The sequence below is a fragment of the Barbus barbus genome (genome assembly GCF_936440315.1).
Source record: "Barbus barbus genome assembly, chromosome: 21".
In the NCBI taxonomy this organism is placed as follows: Eukaryota; Metazoa; Chordata; class Actinopteri; order Cypriniformes; family Cyprinidae; genus Barbus; species Barbus barbus.
This window is the reverse complement of record NC_136749.1, coordinates 30,174,625-30,195,297: the sequence shown is the minus strand read 5'-3', so window position 1 is coordinate 30,195,297 and position 20,673 is coordinate 30,174,625. Positions and strand designations below refer to the sequence as shown.

The following is a 20,673-nucleotide window of genomic DNA, read 5'->3' as shown; positions in this document are numbered from 1 at the left end:
CTGTGTGAATAATCAGTGTAAAAAAAAAAAAAAATTTCTGAGCTAGACAAGAAAATGAGAAAAGAGCTGAAGTTAGTCATTGCTCAGTGAGGGATTGACAGTCAGCATGAAGTTAATTTTTATATTTTTCATATCTTTATTTTTAATCATTTTATGTGATTTGTGTCTTTTGATCAAATCTATTAATGATACTTACAGATGTTGGTTTTTATTATTATCATTATTATTATTATGTCATCATGTAGTTATGTCTCCGTTTGACTTTCTATCTTGCTTTTTTCTGAAACATAAAATGAGAATATCCAAGCTTCGGTTTGTCAAATGCTGCAAGTGTACAGTGGTTTATACTGTCAAGTATTTTATTATTTTTCATTTTAATTTTTAATTTAATTTAATTTTATTTTATTTATTTTAAGAACTTTATTTTATTTTATTTCATTTTTTGTTTTAATTATTTTATTTCATAACACAATTAAATAAATAAGAATTAATCAATAAAAATAATTAACTAATAAATTATTAATATATAAAAATAATTACTTTACTTAATACTTTATTGTGTTTTATTTTACTTCAGTTTATTGTACTTTTTTGAATATTTACTTTTTATTTTACTTGCATTTTCTTATTTATTATTATTATTATTATTATTATTTATAATGCAATTTTTTGTTTATAATTATAGTAATGATTCTAAAAATAAAATTATTATTCTTTAATTTTGTTTTTATTTTTGTTGAGTGAGGGATTGCCAGTCAGCGCACAGCTGATCAAACACATGACACTGATTCTTACATATATAGGTCTTGCTGATTTCCCACTGAAACGATGTCACTTCCTCTAGGATGATGTCATTCAGGAACTGGCTTTTGTGAGTTCACAAAAGACTAACAGGATAGTGTAAAATGATTTTTATTAAATGTAGTTTATTATGTATACAGTATTTTCACACCACTGTATATAACTCACGTAATGCAGATTCCCCTTGTTTTGCTCAATATGTGAGCTTTTGCTTTGCCCTTGAAAAATGAGTCTGGTTTTCCACAGATGCAAATCAGTTAACTGTTCATCATCAAACACACTTGAAGTGTTTCGCTCTGTCTTTGTAGTAAATTAAACCGTTCTGACGAGATTTCTGTGATCTGCAGCCATTGTGTTTTGTAATGTGAAGAAAACCACGTCTGATCTGAGAAATATGGCAAACACACTCATAAAACATCAATGTAAACGAAGGCTTTGCTGCTGACTGCTGAGGATTGATGGTTAGCTTTAATTGCAGTGTTCTTGTGTGAGTCGTTAGCTGGAATAATAGACAGGAAGCTCAGAGAGCCGTTTCCTGTCCCTTCGGCGATGCTTTCTCCGTTTCTCTCAGATGTCCATCATCTTCAGTCTGTAAATGATCTGCAGATCTAGCAGGAATACAGCTCTTTCTGCATGCTAATATGTGGAGGAATAGTCATACTGTCCTCAGCATGTTTATTTTTCATTTCCTTTTTATTTTTTATAAACCTTTGAAGATTCAAAGTCTTAAAAGCTATTTGTTCTTTAATTTATTGCTCTTTTATTTGAAGCTTGACACTTTATACATTTTGTGTTATGCTTGACAGCCACAGTTTCTGTTTCCCTTTTTCTGTGTGGAAAAATGATTTTAAATTACTATAAAGCACTTTGGATAATAATTATAATAAGTATTATGCAATAATAATAATAAGAAATCTTGTTTTATTCTGAAACATAAAAGGAGACTGTCCAAGCTTAATGAAGAACGTCTAGGTTGTTTTTATATATAATACAAATGAACAGTGATTTATACTATCCAGTATTTTATTTTATTGCAGTTTAGTTTGTTTTATTTTATTTTAATTATTTTATTTGTCACTGTATGCACAGCAGGCTTTCTCTTTACAGGGTTCATCTAGGCGTGAAAAGCCTCTTTACAGGAAAACCTGTAGCTTTTTCATATTTAAATCCATTTTCATATTTCAGTTCTAAATAGGAGTCATGGGCATTGATTGGTGTGTTGTGTTTGTGTGCAGCGTCTCTGCTGAAAGGCCTGAAGCACGCAAACATCGTGCTGCTCCACGATATCATTCACACCAAGGAAACCCTGACGCTGGTCTTTGAGTATGTGGTGAGTATCTTTAGAAATAGTGTGTTATTTTCTGTAACTCCACTCTGAAACGTCAGTGTTTTCCCGTCTGTTCCTGAGCCTCTCGAGCCGTGAGATGCTTTTATATGAGCTTTACTCAGCATTACTCCAGCCTGAGGTTTTCTTCATGCTTTGAAGCTTCAGTCCTGTGTGATTTTCCACATGGCTTTCTTCTGTCAAGCACAAATACACATATTTTACTTTAAGGTTCTTATTTATTATCATTTAGAATTGTTTATTTTTTATTATGCATCATTTATTTATTGTAATTGTAAATATAATAATAACCCTTAACAATATAATTATAATGCGAGTGAACAGTAATTTATACTGTCCAATATTTATTTTTATTTTATTTTATTTTTAATCTTGGGCACGTTTATTTTATGTGATTTTTTTTTTTTCTAAACTATTTATATATATATATATATATATATATATATATATATATATATATATATATATATATATATATATAAAAAAAAAAAAAGTAATACTTTATTGCATTTTATTTTAGTTTATTGTACATTTTTTACTTTTATTTAGATTTTTTTTTTTATTATTATTTATAACTGTGTTGTTGTAGGCTCCAGAAATCACAAAAGACTTAAAAGGACCATAATATGATGTATATTCCAGGTATATTCCAGGTCTGCTCAAGTCATAGATAGATTAGTGCTTTGAACAGACTGAAAAATACATTTAAATGCTTTTGAGTTTAAATTGATTATTGACTGTTGCTGCATGGAAAAGAGCAAGGGTTGGTAACTGGCAGAAACAGAGAGAGATGATAGGATCGTTGTGGTTGTGAGATTGCGGTAAAGCATTAATGTGATCAGTCATTACAGTCCGTTTGCCTCTGCGCTCTCTTAAAGGTCCTGTTTAACGTCTGAAGCAGCGTCAGAAATGCCAGTGTAAGTGTTAATGAGCCTAACACTAAGATCGGATCTGTCTGCAGGGAACGTTTGGTCAGGAGCTTTAGCTTCTCTTCCTTGCTGGGAAAAACTGCCTAAGGATGTTAACTGGTCCAACAGATTCATTAGGCTGCTGTGGTTTGCTGGTTTTCTTGGGCACATTTTATTTTATGTTGTTATTTATTTTATTTTATTTTTATTATTTTATTTGATTATTATTATTATTTAAAAAAATACAAAATGTATTTAATTTAATAAAAAAATATTAATTTTTAATATTAACATATTTTTTTCAATTTATTTAATGCTTTATTGCATTTTTAGATTTTTATTTTAGCTTGCTGCACATTTTTTGCCTTATTAATAATTGTTTTTTTTTTATATAATTGATTTATTATAATTATAATAATAAAAAAAATAATCACACAATAACATTTTTATTTTATTTTACTTTGTTTTGTTTTAAATTAAAATAAATAACGTATTTTATTTTTTTAAAAGATTCATTTTTAATATAAACATATTTATCCATTTTATTTAATACTTTATTGCATTTTTATTATACTTTAGCTTGTACATTTAGATTTTTAAAAAAACTTTTTTTTACTGTTGGTTTCTTATTAATAATTGTTTATTTTTTAATAATTGATTTATTATAATTATAATAATTACAAAAAATAATCACAATAAAATTTAATTTAATTTTACTTTGTTTTGTTTTAAATTAAAATAAATAAAATGTATTTTATTTTATTTAAAAAAAATATTTTTAATATGAACATTTATTCATTTTATTTAATACATTATTTCATGTTTATTATACTTATTGTACTTTTTTTTTTTTTTTTTTTTTACTGTTGGTTTCTTATTAATAATTGTTTATTTTTTATCATTTATTATAATTATAATAATTATAAAAATAATCACACAATAACATTTTATTTTACATTGTTATTTGTTTTGTTTGTTTACACCAGCAGTAAGTACTTCAGCAGCTTTTATTTGGCCTTGATTGAGCTTCAGAGTCTAAATCCACAGGACAGCCTCAGTTAGCTAACATGACTAAAACACAGACACGCTTGATTCGGATGGGTTTGAAATCACAAAGTTCATCTTTATAACATGATTTTACTTCTTCAGTGGAAGCTGGAGCTCCTCCAGAGAGGCATTCACACATGAATTAGTGCTTTAGCTCATTAATACTGATCCGTGCTGTAAGAAAAACCAGACACTGAGTTAAAGGTCAGGAGAACATGCCCCTTATTACTAACTCAATTCATTTATATTCCCAGCACACATAAAAATAATTGTCCACTTAAGCGATACGTGCATTTGACTTTTAAGTGCAGTGCAGATGTAATTTGGGCGGGATGCCACGAGTTAACTGGATCTCAAGAAGGAAAATAGGAAAGTCAGGAACACAGGTTGTAGTTTATTTTATATATACAGTATATATTATTTATTTATTTATGGTTTGCTGGTTTTAGGATGCTAGGTAAATTTTTTTATGTAATGTAAATTAATTTTATTTATTATTTTGCTGTGGTTTGCTGTTTTTACAGGCTTGGGCACATTTGGTGTTTTATTTTAATTTTTTTATTTAGCTTTTATTTGCTGGTTTTAAATTATATGTTATTTTATTTTAGTATTTTGCTGTGGTTTTATGGTTTTTTATTTTATTTTATTTTTTTGTTGAGGTTTGCTGGTTTTAAGCGCACAGTGTTTTGTTTTTATTTATTTATGTACATTTGTATTTATATATTTATTTATTTTTATTGTGAAGAGGTCAGTGTCACAGACTTTGCAGCCGTTCTCTGATTAGCCTTTTCTCGTTCCAGCCGTTGTCTGATATACCAGATTTCTTTTTCCTCTGGTTAACAGTATTTTCCCGTGGATCGTACGTCCTCCGGCTAAATTGGATGAGCGTGAGATTGATTTATTCATGAGAGCTAAGCTAACATGTCGGGTGTCAAAGAAAACAATCAGAAGGCGAAGATTGGACGGCGGCTCAGCTATTGATATCTGGAGTCCGCTGAGCTTTATATTACTCTGAGGCTCATTTCACTCACGTTCAGACGCGCTGCTAACAAACACAGGGTTTGGTGGCGAGGAAATCAATTGATTTTGCGTGGCGAGTGTTAATAATGATTGACAGCCAAGGACGTGTTTGAGCGCCGCTGCATTATTCATGAAAGAAAACACGTTTATCTGCAGGAGTTTGCAAACATCAGCGCAGAGCATTGTGGGTAATTCTCTCTCCCGTGGACTGTGTTTACATGCACCGCCACACACTCCTCCAGACAATCACTGTCAAAAGAGACACACATACAGGAAATGACTACCGTTTGACACAGGAAGTGATGTCAGCTCTCACTTATGACCCAGAAAGTCTATTTCCAATGACATGTTTCTGTGCCCTTCTCTGGCTGCCTATGTAGGCAACATTTCAAGTGCTCATGTCGAGGCTGATTTACATTATGTATCTGTAGAAATTCCCATAATGCAATGAGAAATAAAATTATCCAAGATGGTCCTCAAAGTAGAAGTAATGTTGATAAATATATATGTAAGTAATTTACTGAAAAGATTAATTAAAATTATCGTATTAATTAAATGAAATTATTTATTATTAAATACTCTCGTAAATAAATAATAAATACATTTTAAAACTATTATATTATAATAAAAATTGTAATACATGTATTTGTTAAAAAATTAAAATAAATAAAAAACAATGTATTATTAAATAAATTTAATATATTGATAAATAAATAATAAATATATTTAAAAATATTATTTTTATTTATATTTATTAATTCATTGTTCTATATGATTTGAAATCAATACAATAATTTATTATTAAAAAAGTTTAATAATGAAATAATAATGACAAATATTAAATATACTATTATATTTAATAGTATATACTAAATATAATATTTTTAATAATAATAATAATAATAATAAATAAATTTAATATATTGATAAATAAATAATAAATATATTTAAAAACATTATTATTTTTATTTATTTTTATTAATTCATTGTTATATATGATTTGAAATCAATACAAGAATTTATTATTAAAAAAGTTTAATAATTAAATAATAATGACAAATATTAAATACACTATTATATTTAATAGTATATACTAAATATATTTTTTTAATAATAATAATAATAATAAATTGTTTTATTTAATTTGAAAGCAATACAACAACAATTTATTATTAAATAAGTTTAATAATGAAATAATTAATAATGAAAAACAATAAATATAATATATTAAAAATGTTCTTGGTATGTAATAATAAATGGTTTTATTTAATTTGAAATAAATAAAACAATTTATTATTAAATAAATTATTGTATCATAAAAATAAATAAAGCTGATTTTGGATTGCTAAAGTCAACAGATCTTACTGATAGAGCTACCAATCTCTGTGTTAAAATAAACTGATGCTGCCATCTTTCTGAAGTCATTTCATCCTCCTGTAATTTGGCTCTGAATCTTGACCCTCCCCTACAAAATAGTGAATTACTCAGTAAATATCTCTGTGACATTTTGGGTTTTATCACTATATATATTCTATATATATTACAAAATCAAAAATGTTAGCTGAGAAGTTTCTGAAATTTGGTTGATTTGACCCGTATTTAATTTCTGTCTAATTAAGAATGTTGTATTTGAGGCATTGTTTGTGTTTGTGTGTTTTTCAGCTTGTTAGTATTCTTTGAGTCAGTTCTGTGTGTTTAGTTCAGTGTCTCACGTCCCTCTCTCTCTCTGTCCAGCACACAGATCTGTGTCAGTACATGGACAAACATCCCGGCGGCCTTCATCCGGACAACGTCAGGGTGAGTGAGACGCCGCTCTCCGCATGCTTCACCAGAGCAGTGATAATTTTGGCAGGCATTTTTGATTTAGTCTTAGTCTTTATCTTGAGACGAAAAAGCTTAATAGTCTTAGTCACATTTTAGTCATTTGAGTCTTTCATAGTTTTAGTCGACGAAAAGTCATTACTTTTAGTCAAACTGCAGTTACCAACATTTATTTTGGTAGCTATTTTATATGTAGTATTCTAACAAAAATAGTCATCAATTCTTCTCTCTTTAGACCAAATCAATTAAGCTTAGTTATGAGAAATTTGAATCAAGGATTGAATTTGGAAAAACTGGAATAATTTTCATTTATGCAACAGGTTTTTACACATTTTGAATCGATTGGTTCCTCTGATTGAAGAACAATTCATTTCAGAGCATATGAAACATGCACTGACATATATATGTGAATAGGCTGAAAAATATATATATATTTTTTTTTTCATTTATATATGCAAGATTCAGTTTTATTTTATTTTTCTGCTTTATTTTATTTTATTTTACCTATTACACAACCCGGCAAAATGTAAGAACTAGTTGTTGGATCTGTGATTTTCATATGGGATATTTCTTGTTTTTTGTTCTTCTCAGCATTTTAGATTTTTCAGATTTACTCTCCTCTAAATGTCATTGTTGGACTAAAGTGAGATTCTGACAAGAAGATTTCACAGCAGTTTTCAGCATGTTTTATAAGTATTTCTTCTCTTTCTTGGCCTCTTTGATTCCCATCTGAAGCGTTGTGCGGTCAGAAGTAGAGCAGCTCACGCTCATCTGCGTCTCTTTGTCTGTGAGGCTCTTGAGTCAGTGATTCCTCTTTAAAACACGACGTCTGTGTCCGTCTGTAATGAAACTCTCTGTCCGTGTCCGTGTTTAATTGAGCAGTGAGACCACACACTCGCAGTAAGATCTGAAGGAAGAAATGAGCAGAAGAACATACTTTGTGGGATGTTTAACCCAGTTTAATCTGCAAAGGCACTTAAAATACAGTACCAGATTTCTGGAATATAAATCATCTGAAATGTGCTGCGACTCTTGTACAATGCAGTTAACATCAAGCATGCTTCTGGATCTGGATTCAAGCCGAATGAGAGAGGAACATCAAGTTTATTTGTATAATGCATTTCATACACACCAGTACTTTCAGTTTGGCTTGAAATAAATGCGTTTAGGCTTGGTGTTTATAATAAATATTGTCTATAATGAATACTAATATATTCCTGTTATGTCCTGAATGTAGGGGACACTGTATTTAAAGGATTTGTTGTGAATTTAGGGAGCTAAAATGCATCGTTATAGTGTCTCTAATGTTTGTAAATGTTTTATTTATCTGTATTTTATATTATTTCTGAATTGAATTGTAAAAAATGACTTATGCACTGAATGTGTTCCTCTCTCAACAATGCAATCTTATCTGACCCAGTGCGACTTATTTTCTGGAAGTTTTCATTTATTTTGGCAATTCTGTTTAATGATGCTGGTGGTGCTGAAGAGTGTTATTTTAACAACAAATTACAATGATAGTTATTATATACAGTGGTGTGAAAAAGTGTTGGCCTCCTTCCTGATTTTTTATTTTTTTGCATGTTTGTCACACTTTAATGTTTCAGATCATCAAACTAATTTAAATATTAATAAATGAAGGTTTTTTTTATGAAGGGAAAACAAAATCCAAACCCACATGGCCCTGTGTGAAAAAGTGTTTGCCCCCCCCCCCCCCCCCCCTGTTAAAACATAACTGTGGTTTATCACACCTGAGTTCAGTTTCTCTAGCCACACCCAGGCCTGATTACTGCCACACCTGTTCACAATCAAGACATCACTTAAATAGGACCTGCCTGACAAAGTGAAGTAGACCAAAAGATCCTCAAAAGCTACACATCATGTTGAGATCCAAAGAAATTCAGGAACAAATGAGAAAGAAAGTAATTGAGATCTATCAGTCTGGACAAGGTTGTAAAGCCATTTCTAAAGCTTTGGGACTCCAGCGAACCACAGTGAGAGCCATTATCCACAAATGGAGAAAACATGGAACAGTGGTGAACCTTCCCAGGAGAGGCCGGCCGACCAAAATTACCCCAAGAGCGCAGCGACGACTCATCCAAGAGGTCACAAAAGACCCCACAACAACATCTAAAGAACTGCTCACTTGCCTCAGTTAAGGTCAGTGTTCATGACTCCACCATAAGAAAGAGACGGGGCAAAAATGGCCTGCATGGCAGAGATCCAAGACCAAAACCGCTGCGGAGCAAAAAGAACATGAAGACTCGTCTCAGTTTTGCCAGAAAACATCTTGATGATCCCCAAGACTTTTGGGAAAATACTCTGTGGACTGACGAGACAAAAGTTGAACTTTTTGGAAGGTGTGTGTCCCATTTCATCTGGCGTAAAGTAACACAGCATTTCAGAAAAAGAACATCATAGCAACAGTAAAATATGGTGGTGGTGGTGTGATGGTCTGGGGCTGTTTTGCTGCTTCAGGACCTGGAAGACAGAAAAAAAAAAATCAGTTTGGGGGCCAACACTTTTTCACACCACTGTATATAAATTAAGTAAAACCATTTATTGTTTTGTTATTATTAATAAATAATATAATAATTAAAGTAAATACAAGATATTTAAAAACGATTATTATTATTTTATAATAAATTTAATATTTTAAAATTTAATTGTTTAATTTAATTAGAAATAAATAAAACAATTTTATTATTAAACAAATAATTTTATAATTAAAAATAAATGTATATAAAAAATTTTTTTAGTAATTGACCTTTTATGAGCAATGTTGCATTGGCAACTACCTGAAATAAAAGTAAAAAAAAAAAAAAATATATATATATATATATATATATATATATATATATATATATATATATATATATATATATATATATATATATATTAAAAGTTTATTTCAAGTATTTTTTTTTTTTTTAAGTTTCAGTTTTAGTTAATGAAAATAGCCTTGGTGCAGAACGCTCATTTCTTATTTTGCAAATGCTTTTATCCAAAGTGAAATTTGGAAATCAGTTCATGCATTTCATGGGAATTGAACCCATGACCTTATTGTTGCGAGCGCCATGATCTATGGTTTATGCTGCCGTGGTTTGTGTTTCTTAGTAAGAAACAACATCCCCTTGCCATTACTACTCGATTTGGTTGTTTTCATGACAATAACTTCATATTCTGATGCTTCCTCTCAGTACTATTAGTAGCTGGAGAAATGACAGATGGAAAGTAGTCGTGTTTTTACTTGATTTAATTGATATATTTGACATAAATGGACAGCACAGTTTTAACTTGGATGAAATACTCCTTGAAATCAAGTATAAAGTCAATGTCTTGGTAGAAAGTTGCAGTGAATTCCTGGCGTGATGGAGTGAATGAGGCCAGCGAGCAGAAGTTGCTTATGTAATTCATCAGCTTTTTGTCACTGTGGATTTACATAAATAAAGCATTTATCCCATTCGCTCCCTCATTGAGATTCAATCCAATGGAGAAATCATGATAAATGACAAGCCAGACGTTCAGTGGGATCCTGAAGCAGGTGATTTTGTCACATCATCTCACAATGCCACGTATGGAGAAAATCAGGACAGGTTGCACTTTACACAGCTTTCAGAAACTTTAAAGAGCATTTCTGACCAGGATTCCCCTGTAGATTCAGGTTTATGAGGACAGTGAGCTGCAGAAAATCGTTTTGTGGCCATTATAGTGTCTTATTTCTTGTGCATGTGGACCAGGCGAGCATGAGCCAATGTTTACTTGGATAACTTGTTTTAGATTAGCTCATACTGATACTTGTGTTTCTTTTGGTTAATAGTTCTGTGAATAGTGTCTGTGTTTATTGAGATTGGACTGAAAGGGTTCAACTATTGATGTGCAATAAACATAAAACAATGAACCCATCAGATGACTCTACATTACAAAAAATGACTTCAATTCATAAATATATTTTTTGACCTTTTTTGTCCACCTCAAAATCTTGTGCTTATAAAAGCATATTTTATTATATATTTTATATAATAAATAAAATTAAAGAAATATAAGTATAATAAAATATAAATATGGTAAATAAAATATCTTAAAATTATATATGTGTATATATATATATATATATACATACACACACACATACGGGGTATATATATATGTATGTATATGTATATGTATATGTATATATATATATATATATATATATATATATATATATATATATATATATATATATATATATATAATATAAAACCCTGGAGCACAAAAGCAGTCATGAGTAACACAGGTATTTTTGTAGCAATAGATAACAATGCATTACACGGGTGAAAATTATAGATTTTTCTTTTATGCCAAAAATCATTAGGATATTAAGTAAAGATCATGTTCCATGAAGATATTTAGTAAATTTCCTACCGTAAATATATTAAAACTTCATTTTTGATTAGTAATATGCATTGCTAAGAACTTCATTTGAACAACTTTAAAGGAGATTTTCTCAATATTTAGATTTTTTTGCTCCCTCAGATTCCAGATTTTCTAATATTGTCCGATCATAACAAACCATACATCAATGGAAAGATTATTTATTCAGCTTTCAGATGATGTATAAATCTCAATTTTGGAAAAATTGACCCTTATGACTGGTTTTGTGGTCCAGGGTCACATATGGTTCTATTATGATTTTGTATATACTGTATATTAAAAAAAAATAAAAAATTTAATGGATAAATGCGTACAAGAATATGTATATCTAATATTGTTAGAATAATATATAATAATTTATAATATTGTATGTATTTTGTATATACATCGTATATGTATAATATTTATATAATATTTATTTTATATTGCTTTTTGTTTTATATTTTATATTTACATTTCTGTACTTGTACTCTGCAAAATGACAGTGAAGTTAAATCTAATCTAATCTAAATTACTTTAAAATCCTTGAAACGGTTTACTTGAGAAGCCACACTGCGTGAGATATTAGCACTAGTTTTGATGCTGTGTATCTCGGATATATGTGGATTTTGTCTTGCTGCTTTGGCAGATCATGTTTTTTAGCTTGCAGTAAGACAAAACACACACATAAAACAGACAGTCTGTGAAAACAAGTCTTTGTATCTAATGCAGCATTGCTTCACAAGTGAATTCATCTTGTTTTGAGGATTTTTTTTATTATTTTGACCTAAAACAAATAGACAAAAATATGAATACAAATATGATTTTTGCAGAGTAGTGGCAGGATAATTCTTTAGTGTACTGTATGAGTTGAGCAGTAGTTAATGCATCTTCTGTTCACTTGCGTGGTACTTCATCAGTCTGTTTTTAACGCAAGAGCTTGTTCTTAGTCACCACCTCCTCCAGCATCAACTCATCAGAGCCAAAATGGCCGCTAAATGGAGATTAGCTGCCACAGTCACGAACGATCGCGCCACACAAGGGCTGGCGTTTTAATTCCGCCCATTAGCTGGAGCTGATTCATTCGCTCAGATCCGCGCTAATAAAAGCCATTAGACTCCGGGCCGCAGGTTGGATGGGATTAGCATGTGAAAGGCAGAGCACAGGGCGCTAGCGGCTAATGTAATTACTGGTCAAGCAGCAGAAAGACTGGACCCCTTTCTGGGCCACCGTCCAAACCAGACCTCCTGCTCATATACTGCTCTCGCTCCAGAAATAACAGGAGATCTTCACAGGCCTCGTTATGCTGCGGGTGCGCCGGTGAATTGAAAAGACGTCAGTGTTTCCCACAGGTTTGAAGGCAATGTGTGGTGGTCAGCCCGGGGGGGGGTTGCAGATGAAAATAACGATTGGATAGGGATTTCCTAATTCCTAAAGGCTAATAATTAAAAAAAACTGTTAATAATTGGTTACACAGAACTTTATTACTTAATTCTCTCCTACTCTTTCTTCAATGCCTAACAAATCTATTTCTTTCTCTCCCTGACCTTGTCTTTCTGCTTGAGCAGCACTAGTTGAAGCCTGAAAATATTGTAAACAATAACGTGACTAATTACACTGGTCGGACTAAGCTCTGTTTCAGACTGATACCTCCGGTTCAGGATGGTCCTCATCCTCAACACGTGCCTTTTTCAGTCGCGGAAAATACTTTTCAATACTCATCTGGATTGAAGCAGCAAACATTCAGTGTAAGAGTAAAGAAACGACAATTTATAATACGTTTATTTGATTCACAGCTGCTACATATAGGCCCGGTTTCACAGACAAGGCTTAGACTAAGCCAGGATTAGACCATAGTTCAATTAGGACATTTAAGTAATTTTTATAAACATGCTTAGAAAAAAACATTACTGGGGCGCATCTTGAGACAAAAGAAAGTCACTGATATATTTTAAGATCAGTCAGTGCAAGTTTATTTCATTTGAAACAGCTAAGATTTACATTTTAGTCTAGGACTAGGCTTAAGCCTTGTCTGTGAAACCGGGGGTTAGTGTTTTGACCTCGACAACCCAACTAGGCTAGCCTACATTTTACCGCAAACTTGCGACTAGTTAACTTTCTAAAGAAGGCGCAATCACGTTTGCTAAGGGTCGGGACTTACAGTAACATCAACATACTGAAACTATTGTATTCAGAATATAAAATATTTTATAGCACTTTTTAATCTGTGATTGTGTGTTAAAAGTGTTCACGAGATACCAACCTTTCGCCAGCCGTCTTCTCTCCACAGATGATCCAGACAGATGTGGTGTGCACGGAGGGGAGGGGCTGTGTGCGTGTGTGTGTGTGTGTAAGGGAGAGACGCGTGAGTGACAGAGAGATGAAGAGAGAGCAGGGAAAGGAAATGCAGTTGAACGAATTCGCTGCGTGTTTTAAATAGCATACAAAAGAATAACGACATGCAATATGTGACGGTCGGTATTGATTTTTTATTTTTTATTTTTTTTTTGGTCGGTGTTGAATCTGTGGCGGTCGGAATTTAATCTGTGGCGCACCGCCACAGATTCGTCTATGTGTGGGAAACACTGGACGTTCTTAATTCAATCTCAGTTTTGCACAGCGCTGTAGTGTCTTACATTACATTAGTTGACATTAGTTGAGATGATCAACCCTTAAACCATCTGAAGAAACAAACAAAGCCTTACATTTGGAGACACAATCAGTGACATAAACTGTTGTGCAGTTGCACTAATGGTCCATCAGCCTGAGCAATTACAAATAATGCCATATACTTCAAACGTATATTTTGAATGCCATATACGCTGGACGTCACATTCAGGAAGACAGGACTCGTGTTGCAATGCATCAGAAGTAATTTGATCTAAGTGAGGGTTTCTGCTGTCAGAGACTCGCTAACCTGCTGTTGTTGTGTTTCAGACGCTGCTGTCCAAATAATAGACCGTTTCTATAGCCCTCGTAATGCATTCACAATCTGGATACTATCTTCGCATTCTGGGTTTGTTTGGTTTGTTTGTTAGAAACACTTGTATCTCTTCCAGACCTGAATGCATTATGAGAGATCACGTGTTTCATGTTTGTGACTGAGTGCAGTTTGACAGCATAAAGCAGGTGAAAGTCTTCGCAGAGATGGAGGTGTGGAGTGAACAGGGCTTTTGATGCAGATTTGAACTGATGAGAATCACTGGCCCTTTGGCTTCGTATCCCATCGCTGTGAGAAAGAGCTGGACTCGTGAGACTGCTGCATGTCAGGAGAGCAGGTGTGGAGCTGATGGTCCATTGATACGCACATTAAAAACCACAGCGCTCTCAATCCCTCCGCTCCTCTAAACCAGGAGTCGCTCTGATTCTCCAGCAGATGTGAGAGACTCTCGGCTCATTTAGCAGCCAGCCTGCTTCATCCAACACAAACTGAGAAATCAAACACTCAGTTTCTCTTTGATGCTGGATTTAATCCACTGGAGGCCTATAAAGTGACAAATAATCGGCCGTTAATGCAAAATAAGAATAGAATACAGGTCACCCAGTCAGCAGAAATTATTAATTTGGTCTTTTGTTTCGTATCAGACAGACGGTTTAAGTCTAGCCGTTTAATGAGGGAGAAAGCGTGCTGTCAGGAGTTTCTGAGTTTTGGGCGGTTGCTGACGTGCACAAAAATAATGTTTGAAAACAAAGAAATTAAGACTTTCATGTAATTATTGTAATGTTGCTATTGTTCTGTATAATAATAATAATAATAATAATAATTATTATTATTATTAAATGCCTTTTTATACACAGAATAGTATTTTTATACATATTAATATATATTTTTTATAATTTAATAAAATGAAAACATTTTAACAACAACAGCAAAAATAATAATTAAAATATTATACTTATTTTACAGTAGTATTTTATTATAGTAATTAGTTTATTATTATTATTATTAACATATTAATACTTGGTTTTTGTTTTATATACGACAGCAGCATCAATAACCAACTGTTGGAGGTTTTTTTTATTGTATGATTAATTGTATGATTTAATTTTTACTATTTAATAAAATATAAAATGTTTTATTACAATAATAATAATTAGATAATTATTTTACTGTATAATAGTATTTTTATTGTTGATTTTTTTAAATAATAATTTATTATTATTATTGTTAAATATTTTTGTTTTACTGTACAATAGTATTAAAAATAAATATTTTATTTTACTGTACAATCGTATTTTTATATTATTTAAAAAATATATATATTATTATTATTATTGTTAAATATTTTTTGTTTTACTGTAAAATTGTGTTTTATTATAGTATTAAAAATAAATATTTTATTTTACTGTACAATCGTATTTTTATAGTATTTAAAAAAAAAATTGGTATTATTATTATTGTCATATTTATTTTTCACCTGTTTTATCATCCAGCAGGTGAAAACTGCGTCTGGTCACTTGGTAATATAACTACTAATGATGCATGAGAGAGCTAGGCTTATAATCAAACACCAGTATGAGCTCATATGTTAATTATGAATTATTGATGAAGTCTTAAGATGGATCATCAGTCAGATATGGAGATATGGCTGTACACATGATAAATTACACTCGTTCTCACAGCGATACAGTCATTAATGTTTTCCCAGAATTAATTGTTTGTTATAAAGCTGGATCCTCGGACGGTTTGTAGTATTAATTTCATCACAGCATCTCGGCTTTCCAGTGAAATCACATCCGGCCCTGAGACTGCATCTTTATTTCAAGGCTGTAGTGAAGGCATGAGCTTCAAGCATCTTTGGGTTTTATTAGGTTTGTTGTCCACAAACATGTTAATCCTCAAACGCAGCAGAACTGAAGAGTAAACCCTGAAGCTCCAGCTCTGCTGTTTCTTCAGCTCTGCGCTGGTCTGTAATTCTGTCTGTAATCCAGACGTATATCGATCTTCTTTCATCTGCAGATCCGGCCCTCGGCGTTCAGCTGACCCTGCTTTTGTCCTCTTATCTCTCTTCATCTTCCTCTTTATCTCAGTCCTGAGGATTACTCCAGGTGTTCCTCTCTCTCTCTCTCTGTTTTCTTCCAGATGAGCAGCTTTAAACTATTATTAAACTATAGACGCGAGTTAGAAAAAAAACTATGTAAAAGCAGCGCAATCGAATAAAAAACCTGTGAAGAACTACTACTGTATGTCTGATGTGTGCATCACGGTGACACACTGAAAGCTGCTGTTCATTGTTTTTACAGAGCATTTATAGTTAATAATAGTTAACTTCAGTCATTTTGAATTTAAATTACTTTGACTTGACATTTTTTAAAAGCATTTTCCTCGTATTATTTCTGAACATATATAATATGTATAAGACAAGTTTGTACAAGATGTAGTTGTAGTTCATGCATCTTTTCTGCAAAGATATTTAACAAGTGATTTACATCATGTTCACAACTTCATGTGTGCTGCACTTGGAACAGAATTTCCTGTAACTAGAGGGTTAATACAGAACAAGTTACTTGAATCATGTTGTAGTTACATTTTCAAGTTGATACGTTTTTTTTGCCATATCGCTCAGCCCTACTTGGATGTGTGAAATGCAGAGCACAAATTCTGAGTATGGGTCACCATACTGGCCACACGTCGCGTGTATCTGTGAGTGTGTGTGTGTGTGTTTCTCTGAGTGTGTGTGTGTGTGGGTGTGAGGGAGTGTGTGTGTGCTTATGTGTGTGTTTCTGTGAGTGAGTGAGTGTGTGTGTGTGTGTGTTCCTCTGAATGTGTGTTTCTCTGAGTGTGTGTGTGTGTGTGTCTGTTTCTGTGAGTGAGTGTGTGTGTGTGTTTCTCTGAGTGTGTGTGTGTTTCTGTGAGTGAGTGTGTGTGTGTGTTTCTCTGAGTGTGTGTGTGTGTTTCTCTGTGTGTGTGTGTGTGTTTCTGTGAGTGAGTGAGAGAGTGAGAGTGTGTATGTGTGTGTTTCTCTGAGTGAGTGAGTGTGTGTGTGTTTCTGTGAGTGAGTTAGTGAGTGTGTGTGTGTGTGTTTCTCTGAGTGAGTGTGTGTGCATGCTTCTCTGAGTGTGTGTGTGTGTGTTTGTGTTTGTGCATTGTTTGTCTGTCTATCAGATGCTGTGTTTGTGGAGATCAGACGCTGCTCTTCATCAATACTCCAGACGGAGAGCGTGAAGCTGGGATCGATCTGAGATGATACTGAGCTGCATAAAAGCACAATATATACAGCGATTGCTTTATATGAGCAAGATGAGAATAAATAACACATTTACTGGATCCTGTTCAGTTCGACTGACGCGTGTGATGGGATGAATCCGGTTGATTTGTGTTTTAAATGATATATCGATTCACAGGTGAGTGTAGTGTGTGATCTGTGATTCTCACACATGAATCTTGTGTTTCCGCAGCTGTTCCTGTTCCAGTTATTGAGGGGTTTGTCTTACACCCATCAGCGATACATCCTTCACCGAGACCTAAAACCACAGAACCTGCTCATCAGCGACACCGGAGAACTCAAACTGGCCGACTTCGGTGAGAAACTCCTGCTCAACACAGACTCAGCGATCTACTTACACTGATCCAACTGTATAAATAATTATTAATAAATTATTTATAATATTAATACATTATTAAATAAAGAATTAAGCATAATTATTTTTGTAAATATTAATATTTAAATTTTTCTTTAGCAACTTAATATACATTATTAATATAAATTAAAATAAATGTGTTTATAAAAAAGTACATTTAAATGTACATGTATGATGAATTACATTTATTTTATTTATTTGCATTAATTTATATTATTTATATATGTCATCGCCCAATTTATATCATTGTTTAATAATTATGACATAAAGTATATTTATTTATTTATTTTTTGTGTATTGATATTGTATATGAATATTTCTTTCAGAGTAAACTCTTTCTATTTGAGTTGATAAATAAAATAGATAAATATTCATATTTAATAAATAAACCTTTAAAAATAATAAAATGTAAATAAATAAATATATATTATATCTGTATATAACTATAAATATATATCTCCATCAAAATGTCTGTCATCAGACTATGGCTTGGTTGTAATTAGGGCTATAGCTTAAAAACACAGCTTTTTTTCTTATGTTTCAGTTTTCAGCCTTTAGAATATTTAATGCATATCTGGATATTTATGCTCTGAAATAGCTTAAAATAATTTTTTTGTTGTTCAGCCAGAGTAAACGATCATTGAGGTCAAGAAACTTAAACTTAGTTCAAGTTGGAAAATACAGTAATAATCTAGTGAAAATAACCAAGGCATGTAGTAATATTCATTAAAACATCTGGCTGTATTGTTATGGTTATGGAGTTTGGGCTTCCTGTTCTTCATTTATACTGTATGTGTGTATGGATCATTTAGTTGTGACTGTTTTGACCGAATGATTCACTGCTACTGATACTGAACACACTGATACTGGCACTGCTGCTTTTGTTTTTATTTCAGCAGCAGTTTGATACAGCAGCACCAGTGCTCTGATATCTCTAGTGCGTGTGTGTGTGTGTGTGTGTGTGTGTGTGTCACCATATGTCCAGTCTCCTTTCACGAGGTCATTATGGGTAGACACAGACACACATCGCTGCACTGACTGCTTTCCAGAGGCACTAGAGAGTGAACAGGCCTGGATCAGCAGCTAAACACATGACACACACGTGTTTGACCAGCAGCAGAAGAGCCATTAGTGAGGAGAATGAGCCGGAGCGACAGCACAGAGACGAGTGACCCGTCACTGATAGTTAAACCGGTTATAGTTCGGTTCACCTTCAGCTGCCTGTTTAATGAAATCACAACAAAAGAACTCAACAGTGACACTTGCTCCCATTAAGCATTGTGTCTGCTCTCTCAAACGGCTTTGAATGTTTAGCAATTATTTTTTAAAAATGATGTATTATTATTATTATTTTTTTTTTAAATAAAATATATATTTTTTTCTAAATACAGTATTTTATGTCAAATTTGTTTGATCATTTTTAATAATTAGTTTAGATTTATTTCTTATAATTTTAGCAATATTGTAAACAAAAGTAAAACATTTGTTTGTATTTAAATATTTTGCAATAAACTTTAAATATTGCATAGTATTGTATTTTATTTGATCTATAAACTTAAACGAATGAATAAAAATTATTATAATAAATAAACTTAAAATATTGTATTTAACTATATATATATATATATATAAATAATTAAATTATAAAAAGAGAAACAAAATATAAAATATTTTATTATATATATATATACACACACACACACACACAGGTGCATCTAAACAAAAATTGAATATCGTGAAAGTTATTTTTTTTGGTAACTTATTTCAAAAAGTGAAACTTTCATATTTTCTAGATTCATTGCATGTAAAGTAAAACATTTCAAAAGTTTTTTTGTTTTAATTTTGATGATTAGAGCTTACAGCTCATGAAAGTAAAAAATCAGTACCTCAAAATATTACAATATTTACATTTGAGTTTCAGTTAATGACCATCCCTACAGTATAAATTCTGGGTATCTCTTGTTCTTTGAAACCACAATAATAGAGAAGACTGCTGACTTGGCAATGATCCAGAAGACGAACATTGATGCCCTCCACAAAGAGGGTAAGTCACAGAGGGTCATTGCTGAAAGCTGTGGCTGTTTACAGAGTGCTGTATCAAAGTATATTAAATGCAAAGTTGACTGAAAGGAAGAATTTGGGTTGGAAAAGGTGCACAAGCAACAGGGATGACCGCAAGCTTGAGAATACTGTCAAGCAAAGCTGATTCAAACACTTGTGAGAGCTTCACAAGGAGTGGACTGAAGCTGGAGTCAGTGCATCAAGAGTCTCCACGCTCAGACGTCTTCAGGAAAAGAGCTACCAAGCCACTTCTGAACCAGAGACAACGTCAGAAGCATCTTACCTGGGCTGTGGAGAAAAAGAACTGGACTGTTGCTCAGTGCTCCAAAGTCCTCTTTTCAGATGAAAGTAAATTTTGCATTTCATTTGGAAATCAAGGTCTGGAGGAAGAGTGGAGAGGCACAGAATCCAAGCTTCTTGAAGTCCAGTGTGAAGTTTCTGAAGTCAGTGATGATTTGGGCTGCCATGTCATCTGCTGGTGTTGGTCCACTGTGTTTTATCGAGTCCAAAGCCAATGCAGCCATCTACCAGGAGATTTTGGAGCACTTCATGCTTCCATCTGCCGACAAGCTTTATGGAGATGCTGATTTGCTTTTCCAGCAGGACTTTAGCACCTGCCCACACTGCCAAAAACACTTCCAAGTGCTCTGCTGACCATGATATTACTGTGCTTGATTGGCCAGCCAACATGCC

At 32.4% G+C, this 20,673-nt stretch overlaps 1 protein-coding gene across 2 annotated transcripts in view; it reads left to right on the top strand.

Annotated features, from left to right (window-relative positions):
• Positions 1-20,673, top strand: part of LOC306887728 (cyclin-dependent kinase 14) — a gene marked incomplete at both ends in the record, with an annotated part of 151,773 nt that overhangs the window by 64,080 nt on the left and 67,020 nt on the right. For both annotated transcript variants that reach the window (XM_079445718.1, XM_079445717.1), the window contains 3 exons: positions 2,037-2,131; positions 6,856-6,918; positions 17,737-17,860. In XM_079445718.1, coding sequence (XP_079301844.1) covers positions 2,037-2,131; positions 6,856-6,918; positions 17,737-17,860 — 282 coding nt within the window. The remainder of the gene's footprint in view (positions 1-2,036; positions 2,132-6,855; positions 6,919-17,736; positions 17,861-20,673) is intronic.